A 26,141-nucleotide genomic window follows, 5' to 3' on the forward strand; every position below is an offset into this window, starting at 1 on the left:
GCCTGGGTTTGAACCCGCAATCATCGGTTAAGATGCACGCGTTCTAACCACTGGGCCATCTCGACTCTCGTAACACTAACATATATAAATTTTAAAGGTATAATGTACCTACAAAACTAGTGGGTCTTATAAAACTAACAAAAAAATTAACACCTACAAATTAAGTAGTATATATTATAAATGAGTACTTTTTGGAAAGAAACCCCTGGAATTAGGCTCGGGTTCCATGATAGGACACTAATTACTGTAAATAACAGCATTGTAAATTTGTTTATATGAAAAGGGCAACTATGCGAGTTTCTTGCCGTTTCTTCTCGCTAGAAGCTGCTTTCCGAAACGGTGGTAGTATTTGATAGTTGGCGATTCAAAACGCTTCATTGTAAAGTTTACTTGAATGAAATTGATTTGATTTGTTTTGATTTGATACATTTAAAGCTAGAAACGCGCTATATGTTACGTATAGCTCGGGTGCAATTTATTTATTTGTTTTTACTGAGTATTTAGGCACTCTAGCTTAGAGGATCTTTAAATCAGATGGCAAGGATCAACCGAAACGTCACGGTAGCGTGCTGTTATACCCTGGCTCTGCTAGCCTTTTTGCTGACAGGCCACTTATTATATAGATTATACAGCTGTTTGTTAATAACTTCTGTTCTGAATTATTGTCTAGCTTCATTCTTTGACTCGAGCGGTTGCCTATAGATTTATTTCCTATTAATACTTATAATTAATTTTCTATATCCGATTATTTTATAAAGATCGTGAGTGAAAATAAATTATTTTTTTAAAAACCTATTTAGCACCATTAACCAGAGCGCAGGCGATCTCATGATGAGATGGAGGTACCGCTGGTCTTTTAGAGAGTATATGCTGCCAGTACCAGCGAGAAAAAAATACAGGCATACTACTTTGAATGAAAAATATGAATAATGTAAAAAATAGTTTGAGTCGAAATTCTTTTGAAAAACTCCACGTATTAAAAACGCACGTAATTTGAAATTATCTTACTTTATAAGTTTTCATTCGCTTTCATTCGTTCAATGATATGATTTAAAAGACTATTTTAATCATTCATTAAAACAAAGTAACTGAAATATTTATTTATCTGTGTAAATATTTTTAATTTACTACCGAATATTATTATTTTGTTGTATATAATGGTATTACCGAAAATAGTTTTTTTTTTGTAATTAAATAGCGTCATACTTCAAATATTGTGTAAAAACATTTAGAAATTCCATAAAACCTGTTCCGTTTGTCGGTCCAGTGGTGGATTTACAAATCTGCTGCTAGTAGGCTAGAAGGTATTAAATTTTTGCCGCCCCTACTTTTTCTGCAATATTTATGATTTGTGTTCTATCGTCCTCATTACATCGGTTTTTTCCCGTTATTAGTATAGCATACGAGCTATTTGTGGTCTAAAGGTAGAAGAATCATGTAAATCACACTTTAAAAAGCTAAATATATTGACTTTTCCATCTTTGTATATTTATGATGTAGCAATGTTTGTGAAAAATAATCCTAGCCAGTTTAATTTAGCACTTTCAGTACATAATCGAAATTTGAGAAACGAGAGTAAGTTGCATCTGAGCCCCTCCCACACGGCCTTAATGCAAAAAGGAATTTTTAGAATGTCAGTAAAGATATTTAATAAATTGCCAGAATACATAAAATCATTACCAATACCTCTATTTAAGCGTAAATTAAAAGTATACCTCATTGAAAAGACATTTTACAAAATCTCTGAATTTTTTGATATTAGTTAATGATGTTTGCCTAAGTTCGTATCTAATTTCCTAATTAATCTTATTTCTAATTATATTATATTTTGACAAATTTTAATTAATGTTTTATTATTATTGTTATTATTATTATTATTGTTTTTTTTTATGTTTTAGCAGTTAATTATTTTTTTATATTTCAATTAATGTAAAGTAATAATGTGTACCAATTTATATTTGTATGCCTAGTGGCGAAATTTTTGTTGTTTTCAAAAATTTTACAAATAAAGAATTTGAATTTTGAATTTGAATGAATCTTTCATCATCATCATCATCATCAGCCTGATCTTGTCCACTGCTGGACATAGGCCTCTCCAAGTGCACGCCACTGTGGTCTTTCTCCGGCTACTTACAAGCTCCTGCCTGCCGCCTTGCGTAAATCGTCACTCCACCGTGCCTGAGGACGACCTATATTACGTTTGCCGAGACGCGGTCTCCACTCTAGAACACGTTTTCCGCAACGGTTATCGTTTCTACGACAAATATGGCCAGCCCACTGCCACTTCAGCTTACTAATCTGTGGGCTATGTCGATGACTTTGGTTCTTTGACGGATCAAGTCATTACTGATGCGATCCCTCAGAGAGGCGCAGAGCATAACCCTTTCCATAGCACATAAAAGATTCGTCAACGTTCAAAATGCAATTTTCTTGCAATTTTTTTTGTAAATATCATAGATTAATCAAGCTCTGGACCAATTATATCGCTTTAATTTAATGTCAAATGGTATTTATTTAACTTTTTTCCTGTTACAGTTGGAATAGTATACAATTATCGCACTTAAGATCGATACAAAGAAATATATATTAACGTCTAAATAATCCAGGAAATATAAATCTATATTAATTAAGAAAACAAAAATACGTCACCCAATTGAAACTGTAACATCCCCAAAATATAATAACATTTGAAATAACGCCGTTTTTAATAGAGAAATCAATAAATAACACATAAAAACACGAGCCTGTCGCCTTTCTAAATTACCGACATATTTTGTCATAATTAAGCCGCTCTGTGGCGCTTATTTTTTTTTTGCTTTTTTTTTAAACTAAGATTGATGCGTTCGCTTCTTGTAAAGTTTGGCTAAGCGTGAGTTGAAATATTTTTTATAAGAGTTATATTTAACTTACTAATACTTTATAAGTCAGTTATAACTGACTTAAAGGATTATTAACTAAAATTATTATTTATCAATATTTATTACATTATTAAATAATAATTATGAATATTAATTACAAAATACTAATTATTATTTAATAAAAAGTATTAAAAATGTTAATTAATGTTCTTTAGATAGATTAGGTTATTTTTAGCGTTTAGTACAAAACCAAATTTAGCAATAACATTTGGTAAATTTTTATGCATAAAAAAAATAACAATATTTTTCTAAAAGTATCTGTTTTGTAATTAATTAATCTGATAATTTCAAATAATATTTATTTATAAATTATGTATGTTAAAATTTAATTTAAATTTATAATTGTCATTAAATATTAAAAATAAATCGTTATTAATGATAATACGTTATAATAAGTTTATTTTTTCAATCGTTGCCTGGAAGAGATCGCTGTTGCAATAAAGCTATCTTTGCACGCTTTACATCACGGGCTACGATAATGATTAAGATTTGGTACAATAAAATTAAAAAAAAATCAGGATTTATTAATTCGACGCAGATCTCTAAAAATATTAAATTTCGTCATATCCACATCGTTTCCGCATACTTTACTTTGGCACGCAAACTTTGAACTCATCAAATTGCTTCGGTATGCGCGGATGGATGCAATAATTTACACGTGTAGGGGCTGCACTATTTAGTTTTTTTTTTATTTATGCACGGCACGGCATAGCGCCGTTTTGCCTACAACGTATATTTTTTTTAAATCAATTTAAATTAACTGCTTTTGAATATCCGTCCTAATTAGACACCAATAATAAATCAATTAACTGAATATAATTATGTTTTATCACTATTTAAATTATCGAAATATAATAGTATAAGTAATTTATTATCTTTTTATATATTTCTTTATTGCATCGGTAGGGAGACTTAATGGCAAGTTGTCACCACAGCCCACCACCACCACCACCATAGTAATTATCTAACTAATGTGCCACCAACACTAGGTTCAAAAGAGATATTAAGTTACTTGTGCCTTAATACTTAGCAGTACGGTATACCGTTAATGAAATACACAAAAGAAATTATCTATGTATTACATTTCACCGTATTTTTTAAAATATTAAATTAAAATATTAAAATAATTTATTTTTTATTAAATAAACGTGATGGAACGTAATTAAGTAAAATATATTAGATAAGATAGTAAGTGGACACCATCACCCATAGTCTTATATCTCATAGTCAGTCATATGTCTCTTGGTACAAGAGACATAACAACTTAGTAGTTACACTGGCTTACTCACTCTTCAAACCGCAACACAACAATACTGAGTACTGTTGTATGGCGGTAGAATAACTGATGAGTGACAGGTACATACACAGACGGGCTTGCAAAAAGCCCTACCACTATTCAAAATATTAATTTAACGAAACCTCCATTATTCTGTCTATAGGATAGGAATTATATCTTTATCTATTGCGGACGGATTCCTGGACGAACGACGTTGGATTAGTCAAGTTGGGACAAGTGTAATTATATGGCGTCCGCTCTTGTGCCGTTAATTATTGGTTTTATCTCAGTTGTTTTGTTAAAATTATTGATTATTTAATTACAGTAAAGTGTAAATCATTTAAATCGTTATTATTATTTACACGCCCGCTGTATATCTCATATATTTTCAACCGACTTCCAAAAGGAGGAGGTTATCAATTCGTCTGTATTTTTTTTTTTTTTTTTTTTTTATGTTTGTTACCTCATAACTTTTCACTGGGTGGACCGATTTTGATAATTTTTTTTTTGTTTGAAAGGTAGTGCTTCCCGTGGGGTCCCATGTTTTTTATTTTTTTTTCCGATGATGGTATCCATGTGAAAACGATATAAGTCTTAAATTTGCGTTATGTATATGCGCGACAAATAGGTGAATAACTGAAAATCACGTTAACCAATTTTGATAATTCTTATAAAATGTATACTTCAAGGGTAATTTGGTGAAAGTTTGGTAAGGTTCTGAGCACAGGATCCATGACAAAGTGACGGAACGGAAGGGAACGGAACAATTCTGAGGAGCACGTTAGCGATACTCGGTCGAATTTTTTATTTATAGGTTATTTGGATATTTGAGTCACCTTCCGTAATGTGGTTATGTTTATGTAATTATCATAGTCGAATATTATAATCAACTAGCTACCCACCCCGGCTTCGCACGGGTGCAATACTGATACTAAATATACTACAGAATTTGTTTATATACGACATCACATCGCAAACTTCTAAAATTATCAGTGTTTCTTTACTATATTGTTCATGTATTATATACACAAACCTTCCCCTTGAATCACACTATCTTTTAAAAAAAACCGCATCAAAATCCGTTGCGTAGATTTAAAGATATAGGGACAGAGAAAGCGACTTTGTTTTATACTATGTAGTGATGGAACTCCTATACGGCTCGCAGTTAGGGTGCGATATGGGGCAGAATTTCTTACTATCTTTAATCAAATTTTGTGTATGTGATGTGATGTCATATGATGTATGAAATATAGTTGGTCTTTTTCAAAGTTTTTTTGCTGAGTTCGATTACAGCTCTTTCGAGGGATCCTTGTAGTTCACGCCGCGTGACGTATTAAATCCGCATTTTTGTAAGTCTATTTTTGCTTTATTCGCAAGTTTCCTTTGAAATTGTCCTCGAAGTAGTTTCTGACTCATATAAACGGAACGCTTAATCTATCCATATTAAAAAAAATTAGTTAGTCAACATCAGCTTCACTTAAAATCAAAAAATAAATAAAATTTTAACAAAAAGAAAAACCGACTTCAAACAAAACACTATTTTAAAACAAATGAATATGCACGAAAAAGTAATAAAAATAATTGCGTATTCAACATATTTTTTAGAGTCTTCCTAAGTTAAATGAAATAAAAAATATTAGACTACTTAAAAGTCGATTAACGATTATATCATGTAGTTATAGTTATTGGTATATTTGGAGCCGGTGTCATATAATAAAATAATAAATACTAAAGTAAGTCCACTTTACAGACATAATCCATTATCATTCCAAAATTTAAAATAAACAAATATTACATATTATATATAAATAAAGCAAAAATTTAAGCTAGCCAAGATAACAACATATACCTTGATTATGATATTTTGCTCGCAAGGTTTTCCTTGACTGTTGAGCACGATATTAACCATACCTATAAAATTCCAATAAAAATCAATCAAAACTCCTAGACTTTATGTTTTAACATCCCATATAAATATAATTTGCCTCCAACAAAATTTCATTCGTGAATGTGATAACACCTAATTGGTTTCTTATAATTTCTTACTACGATTATTAAGAATAAGATTACGTTTATCTAAGACAATATACCAAACAAATATAAAACGGAAGAAGAAGAAGGACTTACAAGGAATGCAAACAAAATCGAAAGTCGAAACAGCATTTCTTTTTTTTGAACTCAACAGCTCGCAGTCATCTATAGGCTACAGTACCAAAAAAGTAAATTTCGATAGTTTTACTATTTCAATATATTTATATAAAGATCTTAAGAGTAATAATTAATAGCTCAAATAAGGTACTAAGACTTATTTATAAGGACTTATTTCTATATATGTGTTTTTTTTTTATAACATAACGTATTTATAGCCTGTCGTAAATTGTTTTCAACCTTTACTTAATACATAATTAGTAATCTATACAAGAATAATAATATTAGAGGTCCAGCTATCAGAACAGTTTAATAATATTATATTGAACTTAATGGATATAATTAAAAATAAGTATAAAGTTGTTATATTGATTGTTAATTTAAATTTTAAAACTACGTACTTAATACCACATACCTCATAAAACTTTAAAATGTACAATTTAACTACTTAAATATGGCCACTCAGATTTTTGTAATGGCCACACTAAGCATTTCCATGTCATCAATTGTCAGCTAATTGATTGTCAATACCATAATGGTTGCCAGCTTAACAGGTCTATAATTTGAAACTGAAATTGATATATCATTTTATTTAAATTTATGATAATTTTTTTGTATTATGTTTTAGTGTAATGTATAAATAATTTTAATTTATTTTAATATACTCCTCTTCTATTGAAAGTATTATCGGCGAAGTATATATTTTATTATATTGTTTTTGTTTTGACAACACTGTATGTCAACGTCAAACTATGTCATTTCAGTAATCAGTTGCCGTCGTTGCCGACGAAATATTCTGTGAAGTTGTGTATTCCTACGACACTTCGATAAATAAACCATAAATCTATTTAAAACATTTAAAATTGAATTATATCTGTCAAAAACAACATGTTCACTACGTACTGATGCTCTTAATCATAGTCACGAAAGGATAGTTTAATTAAAAACAATGTATTGCAACGCAATTAAATATGCAATTATTTTGATATTTGTTATTTTATAGTTTGTCACAAATCATAAAATAGTGTTATGGTGAAAGATTTAACGATGTTTTGATACAACATAATATTTAGCATACACGATGCGAGTGAATTTACGTAAATTTATAATATTCTTTGGTTGTTTCTCATTGATATGGGTAGTCGTGTCGTACTCGTCGTCTTACAGTCCCGTTTACAAACCGAGAAGCAGCGTGTCGGAAATAGAGATGGAGATAGACAGATTGCAACAGAAAGTGCAAAATCAACTATCAGATAGTTATAGCTTGTTACAAAAAGTTAGGTTGCATTTAAAAAAGACTGAAGAAAGAAATGACGAAAGCGCTAAGGACTCTCAGCCAGCTTGGAATGAAGTTGATACTAATCAGAGTAAGTACAGTATTTTACATGTGTACTTAATAGATGTTATCATTCATATTTTGTTAGTATTTTTTTATTTTATTTTATCACTTGTCTAAGGTCATTTAATAAATTGACCTTTCGATCTAATCTTATAAAACCTGGGAACTAAAATTCAATGATTTTTATTAATAATTTATTATATATATGTAACAACAACCTATTGACTGGTTAGTACATCCTTTGTACAAATTAATCGACAATAAAAAAAATCAGTCTACTTCCTATAAATCCTGCCTATAAAATGCCTATTTCCTTATTCAGTGTGCAAACTCCATTTATATAATATAGCTATATTGTGATGCATTCCCACCCACAGAAGCTATATTGTAGTCCTTGTCTATTGCTCTAGCTGAAACATTTAAACAGCAATATACTGTATTACATACATAAAATAGTGTTGTACACTGATAAACAGTTTAACACTTAGACAGTTTTTTTCAAACTGATGATATTATGCCTACCATTAAGTAAGTGTCAGGTTTCAATATTGAATATTCAGTATTTAAATGCTAATATTTCTCCTTTTATATGAAACATTGCATAAAAAGTAATGCTAGTAAATCATTTAATAATTATTGTTTATAACTTTATTTATAGTGCAAAACTGTATTATATCATTATAGGACATTGTCCCAATTTGATATTACAGCATGTTAAACAATAATATTTATATGTTTTATGTTGTATAAGATATATTCCTATTAGCATTGTTGTGAGCTCATTCAGGCTGCAATAAAATAAATCCACCCTGCTATCACATTGAGAGTATATAATGTAATAACATATACATATCATACATATATGACATTTATCAGGTTTTTACACTTAATATAATACAATTAGTTACTCAAGAACAGACATAGCATAGTCATAAATAGTCATGTTTAGCTAAATGAGAGATATGTAGTTCTAATCAAATTAACCTGGTTATCAATCCTAGGCTTATTTAGTTCCGAGGCTAGCTATGCACATGTAATTATTAAGAAAGTATATGATACAATTTATTTCGATTACATATTAATCAATTTATGCAAGAAATGAGTTTGTCCATTAGCCATATTGAATAATGTTCGTGTATTGTTAATTCCTATAGGTCATAAAGTAAATTGACCATTTATAAAAACAATTGGATTGAAATTGACTTATTCATAGTTAAATTAACGGTGTTCAATAACATAGTCTATAATTGATGTATTGTATTATATTTGTACAGTTGTTTATGATGATCATATACTGTGATAATTACATGTATAAAATACACTTAAATTTACACATCTGGCGTTCAAAGCAATCTTTTATATTAATAGAGTAAACAGATTTTTGTCCAAGTTATTATGACGATGGCTGCACATAAAAAACAATTATAGTCTCATTTTGAACTAAACTAAGCTTAAAGAGGTTTTAGAGAGCTGAATTGAGTTTCTGACTGGCTAAAGAGTGGCACTATGGCTGTTTGAAAAAAAAATATCCAAAAAGTGCGAACACAAAATCAGTCATACGTTTCGAAATTGTAAACGTCTTGAATAAACGAGAAGGGTCGCGTGCGACGCACTAGTGTTCGTGAATGCTCTTAATTAATTGTTAGGTTTCCATTCAATTTACGCCTTTCGTTGTGAAACCTTAAAAATATATTCATCATACATCAAGACTTTTTGTCTGGTAGTGAAAGAGCGACAGATAGATAGTTACTTTAACTTTTTTTATGGTATGCTTTGGCGGACGAGCATATGGGACACCTGATGGTAAGTGGTCACCATCACCCATAGACAATGACGCTGTAAGAAATATTAACTATTCCTTAAATCGTCAATGCGCCACTAACCTTGGAAACTAAACTTGTGCCTGTAGTTACAGTGGCTCACTCACCCTTCAAACCGGAACACAACAATACTGTGTACTCTTGTTTGGCGGTAGAATAACTGATGAGTTGGTGTTACCTACCCAGGAGGGCTTGCACGAAGTCCTACCACCAAGTAAAACATATATAATATTAGTATAGATAAAGAAGTGTCCTACCATTTTCATGATCGAGGTAACTTTTTGGTATTGTTGGATTTTCTAGCCCCTTCTGTAAACAGTTAGAGATGTTCGATTAATATGCATGTTTTCGTATTCGGTTTCTAAGAAATTTGTGTGTATGTTTCTCGCGGAATTTGCGAACGTAAGCGAACGGATATTATCGTAATTGCGGGGTGTTGATGTTTTCACATCGAAAAAACAAATTTCTGTTGAGTAGATACACGCTGTATATAAATGTATCGACGTTCGACACGGTTTAATGCTGAAACAAAAATATATATTCATGTATATTATTTGGATCAAAGGATCAGTTGATTTAAACAAACTTAAGATTTACGTATTGCATTCGATTTGATAATGGCTAATAATGCGATACTTAAACACTTTAATTTTGAATTCAAAGTTCCATTAATAATTGCGCTGTCGTGAAAACGACGTATCACAAATCCCAAATGAAGATCTCGACTAAATGTGTCAATTCAATGTCAAAGTTTTTGGTATGTCTTAACTTCTTATATGAGTGGGATGGGATTCTATTCCCAGCACCGAATGGCTGTGCACCGAAAAGCGCAGCACAAATGGTCATATTTCAAAAATATATAGCAACTTATTAGCATGTCTTTTAAGAGCCTTATCAGAAATTCTCTTGCCAAACAAGTTAGGTTGGGTTTGTTCTGGTTAGAAGGGCGAATGTGCCCTAACGCACAAAACATCATATAATTAACGCAGACAATACAAACACCCAATTCAATTCATAGTTAAATGGCTTTTAGTTGTGCCGACAGGGTTCAAATTCAAACAACAAACAAGGAATTTTAAAGCTCCTATATCAATGTTGGTGACCACTTCCCAACAAGTGGCCGTTTAGCCCGTCCAAAACAATAAAATATTAAAAAAAAAAAACAACATAATTTGTCTTTGCTGTAAGAATTTTTAAACATTCCTTGCATCACCAATGCGCCACCAAGCTTGGGAACCAAGCTTTATGTCCCTTGTGCCTGTAATTACAATGACTCAAACTGGAACACAAAAACATTGATTACTGCTGTTTAGCGGTACAACATCTGATGAGTAGGTGATACCTACCGAGACGGGCTTGCTCAAAGACCTACCACTAAGTAACAAGTTGATGATATAAGAAATAGTCATCTAGTTTATCGCCACCATACCACCACTACGTACGTATACGAGTCGGTCTATCCCCAAGGAGTGCCAATCATTATCATTACACAGTATAAAACAAACTCGCTTACCGCTGTCTGTCCCTATGTATGCTTAGACCTTTAAAGTTACACAACGGATTTTAATGCGGTTTCTTTAATAGATACAATGATTCGAGAGAAAGGTTTTTGTATATATGTAATACATAGACAATATACTTAATACAGAAACACTGATAATTTTATAAATTTCTAATGGGATGTCGCAAATAAACAAATTCTGTATAGTATTTAGTAAAAGTCGTGCACCCGTGCGAAGCCGGGCGGGTCGTTAGTATATACTAAAACATGAAAAAGCTTGTAAAATAGATAACATATAAATATCAACAACAGTTATGTAAACATACAGTTCGACGACTTATATATTTACACTATCGATTATATATCTCATGTGAATGTATGTTCCGTTCTATTTACTAAAATAAGAATGGACTAATAGTACTAACAGTGTCGAATCTCTGCGTTATATCTCTGTTAACTCACGTACCTTCCCCTCCCCTCCTCTTCGGCGTTCATTGACAAATTTATTCTTATTTGTATTGCCTTTATATTCTTTCATCAGTATCTTACGCACACTATGACATATCATAAGCGCAATCGTCATATAGTAGAGTAATATTTTGTCAAATAACAAAGTTTTTCTTCATACTTTACTTTATATTTTAGTGTACACCATAAAGAGAAAAAATAAATAAATAATGGATGCATCCTAAATAAAAGTGCATGCAATTTTGGCGTCCATACGTCTGCATGGCGATATTTACTAAGAGAGATATTATTACACCTTATCACCCAAGAAAAGTAGTATAACGTCTTGACGAGAGTCAAGCATAGCTGTCCCGCTCACCAGGATAATAAATTTCGTTCGTTCGTTATAGTTATCTTGTAAAGCGACACTCTATCTAAATAGACAAATAAATAATCTAACACTACATAGTATAGTACCCGATGATTTCGGGTTCAAACCCAGGCAAGCACCACTATATATATGTGCTTAATTTGTGTTTATAACTCATCTCGTGCTCGGCGGTGAAGGAAAACATCGTGAGGAAACCTGCATGTGTGTAATTTCATTGAAATTTTGCCACATGTGCATTCCACAAACCCGCATTGGAACAGCGTGGTGGAATATGTTCAAAGCCCTCTCCTTAATGGGAGACGAGGCCATTAGCCCAGTAGTGGGAAATTTATAGGCTGTTAATTTACTTTACTTTACATAGTATAAAACCAAGCCCATGTCTATGTGTCTGAATACGATAAATTGAGGAAGTACTGAATGGATTATCATATCGTTTTTACACATGATAGATCCATAAAGAGGATTTTGTTGTAATTGGCCTAAAATATGACGATTACTGTTGAAGATATCAGTAATATATTGCCAAATGGGGACTTTACTGATGTGTGCAGGATAAACCAATAAAAACCTTTTATGTAGCTAACTCCTTCTAAACGGGCCAAGCCAGGACGGATAGCTAGATATACAAGGAAATGGTATTTATAAGGCAAATGTAATCATTTTAGTCAAAGTCACATACGACCTTTTGACATTTCACCAGCCTGTTTTGCGGTTAGATCAAGTCGTTACACAATAGATCTGCAGATGGCATTTAGGTATTTAATAATGCGGGCTCATTTTCATCGTAGTGTATAATGTTAAATAGCTAAAAATATTTGCATAACAAATTGTTTAATATATACGTAAATAGAAATATATGTATTGTCAGCCTTCGCTATTCTCTGTAATGTATATGAATGTATATTAAGGATATTCTAATTACTACGAGAACGTGACATTAGAAGACAAAAGGTACGATTTAATTAAACATAGCTTATTATGGGGGACTCCTTTAGTGAAGTAAACGTTACTAAAGCAAAATAAAACAATTACCTATACTTTATTCACAAGCACTTTTAAATCGTCATTTAACAAAATTAAGTGAATTAATTTACCACCGATTTGGAAAGTAGATTCTACCGATAAGAATCGGCAAGAAACTCTTCGCAAATTCTCAAAATCTCAAACATATATACTAGTAACATAATTTTTATATATGTAATCTATAGATTTTTGGGTTGGCTAACATTTATATATTAAAGGTATACAAAGTTAATGTATTTTTTTTGGGCCAGTAACCTCCGAGAGTTCAAGAACGCACGAAAGATTTAAGATAATCGTGTGATTTTATATGAAAGGAAACATTTAGAAATTAATAAGAAATATTATAAGATTTACGTAAAATGTTCGAAATAACATTGTATTGAACATTCTACCCGATCCATATTATCAGATATACTGTTACTGTAAACGAAGAGTTTTGTTTGTTTGGTTGTACGCACTAATCTTAGAAACCATCCCTGCTTGTGACCATTCATCGATAATGGCTACTGGGTATATATCATAGGCAAGGGGCAAGGTATCCATTTCTATAGTAAAATTCCACAGACATTTTTAACTTTGCCGTCTCGTAAATTCAAATCGTTTATAAAAAACACATTGGTGAAAAATGCGTATTATTCAATATAAGATTTTGTAGATGATAAAAAAGCGTGGAATTAATACCTGTTGACTTCCAGGCAGGATATATTAATTTAATCAAAATCAAAATAAACTTTATTCAAGTAGGCTTTTATAAGCACTTTTGAATCGTCATTTTACAATTAAGTGAAGCTACCATAATAATTGTATTAACTTAAAAATTAACTAACATGACTGTATTTTTTTAAATGTTGAAAAAGAGTAACTACTGAGTTTCTTGCCGGTTCTTCTCGGTAGAATCTACTTTCCGAACCGGTGGTAGCTTCACTTAATTGTTAAATGACGATTCAAAAGTGCTTGTAAAAGCCCACTTGAATAAAGTTTACTTTGATTTTGATTTTGATTATCAAAGGATACATTTTGAGAGCTTCCGTTGCGTGCGAAGTATATACAGTTAAAGTTTAGGAAATCTTGGCATGGCATAGCATGGCAAGGTCTGTAATATATCCAAGCGAAATCGGCACGAATGGCTAGTTGATGATAATTTGGCTATTCGTCTGTACTGTACTAATATATCCTGGAGCGTATGATACTATCTGAACCCTTGATGTGATGTGCTTGATTTTTCGTTGAAAATATAGATGTTAATGGAGAAGTTTCCTCAATTCCTCATGGATTATGAGAACTGGTTTTCAAAAAATAGGACCAATCTGAAAGCATATTAGTTTGAAATATATATGTTTTCCAAACCGGCTATGGCATCAACATAATCCTGAGTGTCAGTGCCAATAAATGAAATTGTCCATTAATTTAGCTATCGTATTTTTAAGTTTTTTTATTTAAACCATAGAAAACTCAAAAACAATTCTATGATTTCGTTTAATATTGATAATTTAATCGATAAGTTAGAATTAATGTTTTGTATACAACGAAGCCGTTTATCGTTAGAGATATTTGTTACTTTTATCTGGGTTTAGTTTGTACACCTGATACGTTTAACATATGGCTTTCGTCGTGCGTACAATAAAATTGATAACCGAACGAGTAAAATTTGCCGACTCACTTGTGCGTGAGCTGTTAATATTAAAAATGCAAGAGTTTCGATTAATAGGCGCAAAAACGGCTTTTGATATAGTATGTGGGTAAATTAGCAAAAGGGCCATCTGATAGTCATTGATCACAACCGCCCATAGACATAAGGGTTGCGTCAAAAGCGCCACCAACCTTGGAAGCTACGATATTGTATCCCTTGTGCCTGTGGCTACTGATTCATCCTTCAAACCGGAACATACTAAATATTGCTCTTTGGTAGTAGAATATCTGATGAATCAGTTGCGCTTGCACAGAATCCTGCCACCAAATGAATTGTGCTAAATTAAATTTGACGTATAAATCATTTTCATCCGCACATACGTTATTATATTCTGGAGAAGGGTAAACACCAGCACCAAAACTGTTCTTAGTTATTCCATACATTTGATGACCTCCGTGGTCGAGTGGTATGTACACTTTTCATGGGTATCGACTCCGAGGTCCCGGGTTCAATTCTCTGCTGAGTCGATATAGATTATCATTAGTCTTCTATGTTGTCTTGGTCTGGGTGTTTGTACCGTCGTTACTTCTGATTTTCCATAACACAAGTGCTTTAGCTACTTACATTGGTATATTTAATTCATGATTTTTTTTTATTTGTATATATCTCAATATACATACTATTTATTTCAAGATTATAAGGTCGTATTCCATTGCTCATTCCAATTTTAAATTGTCCGTATCGTTTATACGGTTTTTTAATAGGCGATGTAATTAATCTTTAACTAGTAAAAACCTTATCTTATCAAAGTATCAATACAATCATATTGTGTTGGCTAAATATCGTCCGTTTAATAAGCCAAACTGAAGATTATGATTATTCAAAGAAAATAGATAATATATAATTATCTAGGTTGCTAACCCATATCTTTTAATTGTAATTAATACCACAAGCGACGTTTACATAATACATTTTAAATAATAATAATAAATTATGCTAAATTAAAAATAAATAACCTTGAAAAAAAGTACCAAAAATTATGTTGACGCAAAGTGTCCAACATTTTCTTAAATCAAAGCAAAATATATTTTATTCGAGCAGGCTTTTATAAACACTTTTGCTTTTGAATCGTCAAATAACAACTATGTTAAGTGATAAATGGCGATTTGGACACCGGTTCGGAAAGTAGATTCTACCGAGAGGAACCGGCAAGAAACTCACTAATTACTCTCTTTCAACTATTAAGCATTAGGACTCGTTTTGGCTTCCCCCTTGTACAAGACCAAACCGATGTAGCTTCACTTATCGTTTTGTAAAATGACGATTCAAAAGTGCTTGTAAAACCCTACTTGAATAATTACATACTTGAGTATATTTTGATTTTAGACATTTCTAATCACGATATAATAGATAAATCTCTTTAAAATATATTCGATGGAGTAAGTTCGATCATATAATATTCTTTAAAATTTAAGAACAGACAGAAGGAGTAACTTTCAAATTAATAATATTACTAAAGAAAGTAAGCATATATAACTAATGATATAAACTAACTATATTTGAATACTTTAGTGATCACCACAAAGTTTATGTGGACAAAAGGCGGACCTAATGCCTGAAGGCATTCTCTGTATCATATTTATCATTGTAAACCACAGACAGCAAAGATCCCGATGAGCCGGTTCTTCTTGGCTTCAGGTGCATCTTTCCAAATCGGTGGTATGATTATGACAGTAAAAAAAAAATAAACAGAAATAACTGTTTCTGCTTAACAATGAATTGAACGTATCGACGATTTCATTAAACGATGATTGTGGGTTGAAACCCAGGTAAGCACCTGAATATTTATGTGCTCAATTTGTGTTTATAATTCATCTCGTGCTCGGCGGTGAATTTCATAGAAATTCTGCCATTAGAACAGCGTGATGGAATATGTTCGAACTTTCCCCTCAAAGGCAGTAAAAAGTAGTTTGTTTTCGACGATTTGAATTCTTGGTTAAGCAATACGTGTCGATCAATTTGAGCAACTAAAGATAAAAATGGTTTATTAAATAATTCAAAGTACAAAGCTATGAAAATGTATGGAAATTCATACTTATAATAAAAATGGAGTGTCTGTTATTAATATTAAAATAGCCCTTTTTTACTCAACAATTTTTGTCCGTCTGTTTGTACGGCTAATTTCTACAACGGCTGGACGGATTTTGATGGGACTTTCACTGTCAAATAACTGATATAATGAGGAGTAACTTAGGCTACAATTTTTTTTCTTCTGTTAAATTCAAACGCATACAAGGTCGCGGGCTAAGCTAGTATTTGATAAAATCTTAAGGCTATTCAATGTATCGCTATCGTTATCGCTTACAATGTACAGTCAGAGTAAGAAAACCTTCGTCAGTTTTCAAAGTTCATTCCTTTATCAAGTCGTAAACTCTTAGGACCTTTTAAAACTAAAGCACTAAACTAACAACTGCATTTAAAATTAAACTTACATAGTAAGATAACTTGGTTCAAAGTAGTGTAACATCTTTGGACTACGTCTAGTTTTATATCAACATGAAATATTTTTAATGGCGTAATTAGTCATTACAAATGCAAATTAAATTTCATATCTTTATTTATTTATTTATTTAATAAGTACACTAACAATATACATATTAATTGATGGCTTACACAACATCCAAAAAAAGAAAAACAACTTCTGATATGTACATCGATTACAAGTGTACATAACATTCACAGTGTATCGTGTCAACATATTTGTTTAAAGTTGAGATTAAAATATATTATACAATTTAATAAAAAAAAAAAATTGGCCTATGATATCTTCTACTGAACTGTAAAAATATATCTGTCAGTGTCATTTTCTCGATCGGTAAAGCAGATTATCGCTCATACTGAGCACACGGAAATAGATCTTAAGGTGACGAACCTTTTCTTACCCAGACTGTACAAGTTTATTAACCTAATGCGATATCAGAAATCAGCAGGATTTTCATGCATGAAATTTTTTGTAATTCAATTTTTTTTTTCTTTTCAGATTACAAAAACCCAGTGTTGCCAATATTAGTGATCGCCTGCGACAGAGTGACTGTGAAGAGGTGCTTGGACAATTTAGTCAAATTTAGACCAAATAAGGAGACATTCCCCATTATAGTAAGCCAGGTTAGTCAAGCTATAAATAAAAATCAAAATCAAAATCAAAATCAAAATATATACGTGTTTTTAAGTGGGCTTTTACAAGCACTTTTGAATCGTCATTTAACAATTAAGTGAAGCTACCACCGGTTCGGAAAGTAGATTCTACCGAGAAGAACCGGCAAGAAAGTCAGTAATTACTCTTTTTCAACATTTAAAAAAAAATACAGTCATGTTAGTTAATACAATTAATTAAATTAATATATCCTGCCTGGAAGTCAACATGTATTAATTCCACGCTTAATAATATTAATAATAATATTAATCGACGATTAAATAGGTCTTAGAATTATCGATAGTTGACCTTGAAAACTCGATAGTATCGTTTTGATCAATACTATATCGATAGCCCTCTGTGAGTAATGCTATTGATAACGACGATACTATCGATGGTATGGCACGTAACAATGCTGTCGATAGACTATCGATACTATCATACAGCTTACTATCAATGGATAATCGATATTTAAGGTGTAAGCAAATGAATATCGATTTTGAACTATCGATATACTAGTGCATAATTAATATCGTGCTCGGTGGTAAAGGAATACATCCTGCATTGGAGCAGCGAGGTATTGTAAGTCCGAAACGTGGAAAGAACCTCAACCTTTTGAGGTAAATAAATGATAAGAGATAAATCTCGTGTCCATTTGTGGGAAATTAACAAACTAACTTAAGTAACGCAGGAGCGCGATTTTTGTTTTTAATATCACTCATATTAAGAGTAACGAAACATAAGGAACACCTCGAAATGCAGGGAAATGTTTTGCCCAACTGTGGGAAATTAACAGTTTTACTTTTAGTTACTTTACGTAACTCCTTTAATACACGGGCATGATTTTGTTTTGTAATTAATTATTTATTAAGAGTATACAGTACATGGGTTTTGAAAACCCGGTCGGCTCAGTAGCGTAGCTATGGTAGGTCAGGTAGTCCAGGGCCCCGGAGTTCAGGGGGGCCTCTAAATTAAACCTTAAACTTCTGAAGCTTGAAAAACACGACCCTGCACACAAGATTTCTTATTTGGTATCTATAATTTTAAAGGGTAATTATTAATTAAAGAGGGATGGGAAAGACAGGGGGCCTTCCTCACCTAGCTACGCCACTGGGTCGGCTAAACTCGTGTGTCATCGTAGAAGAACGATTCAATGCATGCGTGTGTGTAGTATAAATAAAAAATAAAAAAGTGTGTAGTATATGAACTTAAATTTACTTTACGTGTAAAATGCAGTGCGGAATTAATCCTAGTTTGTAACAAATCTAAGGGGGGGGGGGGGTAACTGCACTCCTGTTCACGTCATAGTTAGCTTCTAGTTGAAATATGTATTTGTTTTGTAATTTCTCTTATGTGATAAAATGTCTTGGCCCGTATGCATTCGTAGTGATTGTTTTTTAGTTGTAATAATTTTATGTACCGATATGAAATGTTATCTACAAAAGAATGTAGTCTCTTTGCGAGTTTCCAACAACGAAACAGCCTTTTTTTATTTATGTCTGTCTGTCATTCCAAGATATTCTTGAAACATGGTTGACAATAACATATTAGTAATGAGTTGTTGTAAAGTACCGTTTAATGTTTATTTCATCAAAATCGATTTAGTCAATCGATAGATTTGTCATGGATAAAACAAACAGAATAGTTTACTGATAGTACAAGGAACAACTATAACATTTTTCATGAGAGCATAACATATTTTTTCAAAGGCTGTTAAGATAAGATCTTTTCTAATTCAACGCCTTATGACGTCACTGGCACCTAGTACCGTTGACAGCGTAGTAAATGTTAATTATTTTGGAGATACATAGGGATTAAAATTCTTGCAAATAATCACACCTATCACCACTTATGGAGAATACGTCGAATTACCAATAACCCTATGTATAGTCTCAATTATCACTATATACATATATTATTGATAATTGAGAGTAAACTGGTGTACCGTTAATAATCCTAACAATATATGTTAAGTAGTTGGCACCAACTCATAAAGATTCGTAAATACGGTGTTATGACATTTGATTCTATATTATAACTTATATCACTCACTTTATATCACTGATTAATATCATATAGTCCTCTATGAGCGATCCCAGTTCGGGATGACCAAAATAATATTATCGTTCTACAATGATGCTTCAATCTCTTTATCTTTTGTTAGAATGCAGGCCCGCCGCTAGCTGTTTTGTCGCCCGCGTGCAATACCTATTATGCCGCCCTTTTTTTCGCTGCAAAAACGCATACCACTATTCCTCCACATGAGGTGGGGGGCGGGGTGTATACCTGCTAAAAAACCAACGTTAGCGATCCACTCTGTCTTTTTGGAGGATGTTACGAAATCTTTTGTGCATACTACCGTGACGTCCTGCGGAGTTCCACTTCCTAGGGAGTTCTCAGGGTACAGAAACCCTTAACCCCGGAACACTTATGGCGGGAGGAGAAGACATCCATAGCGAAGACACCTTCTACTGGTCTTCTTCGGCGAAGCGGGTCAGCAGCACTGTTCCTTGCTGTTCCTTCCTTTCCGGTCCCGTAAGATAAGAACCTTGTTACGAGCATTAAGGAAGTCCAACCAAATAGGTGTATTTTCCGTCCAAGTACAGAATCAGCAAACAAATCCCATACCATTGCATCAAGGTGTGAGACGAGGGGACGTTATTTCCCCCAAATTGTTTACTAATTCAATGGAGGATATGTTCAAGACGTTGAACTGGAAAGGACATGGCATCAACATCAATGGCGAATACATCTCTCACGTAAGATTTGCAGACGCTTGCTGATTCTTCTATGCGTATCGGCCTACGGATGAACTTGGATAAAACCAAGGTCATGTTTAATGAACATGTTCTACCGGAACCGATTGCGATACACGGTACCGTCCTCGAAGTTGTTCAAAAATATATCTAAAATGGGCAGATTTTGCGATTAGGTAGAAACAACCTTGAGGACGAGGTGAATAGAACAATTCAGCTGGGTTGGGCAGCGTTTGGAAAATTACGTCGAATCTTTACAGCGTCGATCCCACAGTGCCTTAAGACGAAAGTCTTCAACCAGTGCGTCCTACCCGTCATGACATACGGAGCCGAAACGTGGACTCTCACGGCAAGGCTAGTCCACCAGTTTAAAGTCGCTCAGCGTGCTATGGCAAGGGCTATGCTCGGCGTTTCTCTGCGGGATCGCATCAGAAGACATGAGGCGACCCGCCAGAGAACCAAAGTCATCGACATAGCCCACCGGATTAATAAGCTGAAGTGGCAGTGGGCGGGCCATATTTGTCGCAGAACCGATAACTGTTGGGGAAAACGTGTTCTAGAGTGGAGACCGCATCTCGGCAAACGTAGTGTAGGACGTCCTCGGGCACGGTGTAGTGACGACTTACGCAAGACGGCTGGTAGGAGCTGGATGCGAGGAGCCCAAGAACGATCTCAGTGGCGTGCAATTGGAGAGGACTGGACATATCCAGCAGTGACCGGAAATGGACTGGATTGGATTAGATTTATTTATTTACAATAAATAAAAAATGCAATGCCATAGAGCGCACGCAGGCAAGGTGTTTGATTTAGGAGGTCCTCCTACGTTGGCAATGATGAGCTTTAAGCTGAGTTGGACAAAATGTTGCACGAAGCTCCATCCAGGATGAGGCCCTGATCCTTCATATGTGTCTGCACCTTAATTGCCGTCTCTTGGCGGTAGAAGCTCCTCGAGGAGACCTCAGCAAGGACCGTGGATTAGGAGGCCCTCCGTTTTAGTTAGAGAAACCATCAAGACCAGCATCTCGATTCGATCCACCGTGAGCGACACTGCGACTTTAGGGCCGCCATCTGAAAGGTTCGCCCCGTCACCGTGACACGTATGCCCTCCGCGCCCGGTTTAACGGTGCCCGTAGCTCTGCTATTTCGAGCGACCACCAATATAACTTACGGCGTGATACTCTTCAAGCCGCCCTACGACAACGCCCTACTACAAGTAACGGATACCTAATCTACCGATTGATAAGGAAGCTAAAGGAGATTCTCCTAACTTCGACAGTATTGTTTCTCATAGGATAACAGACGACGGACTTTTAACTTTACTGAGTGCGATATTTTTCGATGCTTTGAATAATTTATTTTACTTAAGGATTTGTGGAAATTATAATAATGACTTGAATTAGATACGTGATGTATTTATTGCTCAATTTGCCACCCCCTGGACGTGCCGCCCGCGTGCGGTGCACGCGTCGCACCCCCGCTTACGGCGGCCCTGTTAGAATGCCCCGCTATCGTCCACTTGTTTTCTAATGACAGCTCAATCATATTTAAAATAAGAAATAGTGTTACATGCCAGTATTAAATGCTATGCCATATAAAACAGTACAGTTTTACTAATTATTGATCAATTGATTACAATAATAATTGTATATGATAAAGTAAATTCAATAGACCCGTGCTGTATTAATAATATGCAATAATAATATGATATAGAATCAAATGTCATAACACCGTATTGAAGGCTAAGGTTACTCTCGTAACAAGCCACTTAGTTGATATTTTTATCTATTTTTAATTTTTGTTGATGTTTTTAATAAAGTTCGAATTACACGCTTCTGCTGGTAACCGTTTACCGCGCAAAATGACATAATTATCCTAATTTTCTTCGTTCACTCAATGAACGAATGAAACGAGATAATGACTGCATGTAGTTTCGTAATTTTTTACGCTCTAATTATTCTTATTATGTCGTTTTTTTTATCTGTGGACTATGATAGTTTAGGCTTAGAAATTGTTGTGTAGCGCTGTGAGGTTATTGTATATCTTTGAACCTGACAGATGTAGCAATTGTCATGATTACATATTTTGTAAAATAGTAATAATTATTGCAACTGCCACTGCTGGGCTAAAGGCCTCTTCTCCCTTTGAGGAGAAGGCCTCTTCTCCCTTTCAGGAGAAGGTTTTTGGAACATATTCCACCACGCTGTTCCAATGCGGGTTGGTGGAATGCACATGTGGCAGAATTTTACTAAAAGAAATTTACTAATGAAGCCATTTTGCTTTTCAATATTTTACGTATTCAATGTATATTTTAAAATTTTAACACCAATTATTGTTTATTTTATTTAAATTAGTCTACTCCTCAGTATTATTATCATTTTCTACTGTAATATATCATTAATACAAACTTTTTTGGCATTGTTTATAAAACATGTCCGTGGTAACACATTTTAGTATTTTTTATGTGACGTAATATTTTCGGAATAGGCTATTTGACAATGTGAAAAATAAATTGTGAATTATTGTAATCAGTGTATATTATGAGTTTAAAAATGGTTATTTACTAACGAAAGTTGAAAATAATACTTAATTTATTCAAAAATACACAAAGAAAAATGCATTTTTTCAAACGTTTGTCACATGACACAAGACGCTCCTGATTGGCCGGGCTTATGATGAAGTCACTTTCTTGTAAACCTTGCTTTTCTACTATATGTACCACAGATTAAAATACTAGAGACCATAGACCATAGAGTGACCACATTGCAGTGCCATATTGTCCAAGTAGCGTTTTTGCGCGCTATTTAAATATGGAATTTTGAATATGATATTTTTCGGCAAATATGTACTATAAATAAAAAAATCCACTTTTACTGGGTTCCTTAACTTCTACTAAATAATATAAAATAGATTTTAAAACCAATCAAATAGCCTTTTGATTGGTTCGTCGATTCCCAAATAAATAAAATGAAAACAAATTCCATACAAAGTTGAATTGACATCACGCAAAAGTAAACCAATATTGTTATCGTTAAAAAGTAAAAAAGAAAAGAAGATCGTTAAAAAAATCCTCTTTAACATTATGCAAGTACTGTAAAGTATGTTTGGACGAAGCGTCAGCATGAAAGACCATTAATAGTTAAAAAACCATTGCACGAACTCACGCAACTTACCTCTAGGCCTAAGCATGTCCTTCATAATAATTACACGCACTCACTAGTGGGGGGGCAGTCCTCATTAAAAAGGGATGTCTATCCCAACAGTAATGAAATAGAGTTGCGTTAATACTCGTACAGTCTATCAGATTAAGTCTCGATGACTCGGTAGTCGGGTCTCAGACTCTTTCAGTTGATTGGTTGTTGATAGATTTTTTATTTATTTAATGCCACACTGTATAGATATCATTACAGGATTATGTCCCATTTCGATATTACAGCACTTTAAAAAAACAAATTTAAAATATTTGTCAATGTTATAATAATATATATAATACTAAATTGTATATGATATATTCCAAGCAGCAATTATTGCGAGTTCACTCAGGCTGCAAAAAAACAAATCCACTGTCTGCTATCATTGAGATATCGTATGACGAAATATTCACGTATTAGCTGTAATTAGTCCGAATGGCTTCTTAGGGTATTACAACATGTAGATTCGATGAAATTGAATTGAATCAAAATCAAAATTGAAACAACATTCTAGTATTGTAAATTATTATCAATGGTTTTAAAGAGTTACATACGTACATTAACAGCCTGGAAATTTCCCACTGCTGGCTTAAAGCCTCCTCTCCCTATGAGGAGAAGGTTAGGAGGATATTCGACAACGCTGCTCCAATGCGGGTTGGTGGATTCATATGCGGCAGAATTAAATTGAAACTTGACATATGTAGGTTTCCTCACGATGTTTTCCTTCACCACCGAACACAAGATGAATTATAAACACAAATTACGCACATGATAATTCATTGGTGCTTGGATTTCAACGTTCTAACCACTGGGCCATCTCAAGTCTGAATTCGAGTTACAAATTTTAATTTTTTCCAGGACTGTGGTCACAACGAAACATACCACGTGATCAAGTCCTACACCGACAGTGATCCAAGTATCACGGTGGTGAGGCAGCCGAATCTATCGGAGATACCGTTGCCGCGGGCGAAGGTGAAATTTAAAGGGTATTATAAAATAGCGAGGCACTACCGGTTCGCTCTGAACCATGTCTTTGTTGGTCTGGAACATGAGGCTGTGATTATTGTTGAAGGTACGTTTTTAACACATATTCTTTTATTATACAGGTATAGTACGACACAACTTAGATGTAACATCGGCAAAATATCGTAAAACCGACATTCTAATTAAGTACGCTACCCCAAATTAACAATATTTATTTCTTATGTGAATATGATCTTTACACAAACGTAATAACTTGTAATATCATATGACCTTATATATCCGTCAATTTGACACGTCGATTTACATGCACTTGCTTTCTCGGGTTGAACTGACACGAGAATCTATAGCGCCGAATAGCGACGAAAAGCTATTTCTATTGCTTGTATAAATCGACAGTATCGATTTTATTGAATTTGCCGATGCTACATTTAAGTTGTGTCGTACAACAAATAAATAATAACAAACAAATATTGGACAACAGCACAAACGACCTCTGTGGTCGAGTGGTGTACATGTATGCCACTCAGAGGTCCAATTCTCGGCTGAATCGACGTAGAAAAAGTTCATTAGTTTTCTATGTTGTCTTGGGTCTGGGTGTTTGTGGTATCGTCGTGTCTTCTGATTTTCCATAACACAAGTGCATTAGCTTATTGGGATCAAGAAAATCTATATGATGTCGTCCAATATTATATAGGCATTGGCAAATAGCCCACTGGATGGTAAGCGGTCGCCACGATAATTAATGACTTTATTGCTAGAATATTCAGAAACAAATTCTTTATTATTCTGGACTTAAAATGTTTTCTTCCATATTTTAATATTTATGGAACCTAATGACAAGTAAGTTTTTCCAAAGCAAAATAAGTTTTCCAAATTGGTCCTCATCTTCTTTTTTAAGTCGATTGAATTAGAATTGCTTGAACATTGTTCAAATACCATTTTTAAATAATCTGATGTACTTTAAGTTCAGTAAAGCTAGTAAGAACTCGTATCTCACTTGTGAAAACCAGGTAACGGTATTTTGATGTTTTTTTACAGAATATGTAGAAATATATAAAATAATTTAAAAACATTATTTGTCGACAGATGATCTAGACATTTCCCCCGACTTCTTCGAGTATTTTCTAGGCACCTATCCTCTACTTTTTAAGGATCCCAGTATATGGTGAGTGGTCTTATACAACCGTTTGATGTTTCTAAAAGGGTGATTACTAAAGATAGATAAGAGAAATAATGCTGTCTACTTCTTTTAAATGTCGAATCATTGATTATAGAAAGAGATGTCGGTATTAAATTAAACACGCCCTAAATAACTTTGACAGTATCGACAATTTTTCAACGATTAGATTACAGTTCTAAAACTCTCGTAAAGTTCCACTATTAATAAAGTCCCATACGCCATGTCATAGAACTAAATTACTACAGACAATAATAGATACATCGCTGACATTTAAAAAGAAAAAAAAATGGAAGATTAGTCAGTTGATAGTAATTGGTCACAAATGTCCAAAGGCATAGGCACTATAA

General features: G+C 33.4%; 1 protein-coding gene across 1 annotated transcript in view; it reads left to right on the plus strand.

Moving 5' to 3' along the window:
- Window positions 1–7,109: 7,109 nt before the first annotated feature.
- Window positions 7,110–26,141, plus strand: part of LOC124540982 (alpha-1,3-mannosyl-glycoprotein 2-beta-N-acetylglucosaminyltransferase) — a 21,857-nt gene continuing 2,825 nt past the window's right edge. Inside the window, exons 1-4 of the mRNA XM_047118754.1 lie at window positions 7,110–7,709; window positions 17,534–17,658; window positions 24,489–24,702; window positions 25,701–25,781. Coding sequence (XP_046974710.1) covers window positions 7,424–7,709; window positions 17,534–17,658; window positions 24,489–24,702; window positions 25,701–25,781 — 706 coding nt within the window. The 5' untranslated portion in view covers window positions 7,110–7,423. The remainder of the gene's footprint in view (window positions 7,710–17,533; window positions 17,659–24,488; window positions 24,703–25,700; window positions 25,782–26,141) is intronic.

This window comes from Vanessa cardui, chromosome 27 (genome assembly GCF_905220365.1).
Source record: "Vanessa cardui chromosome 27, ilVanCard2.1, whole genome shotgun sequence".
NCBI lineage: Eukaryota > Metazoa > Arthropoda > Insecta > Lepidoptera > Nymphalidae > Vanessa > Vanessa cardui.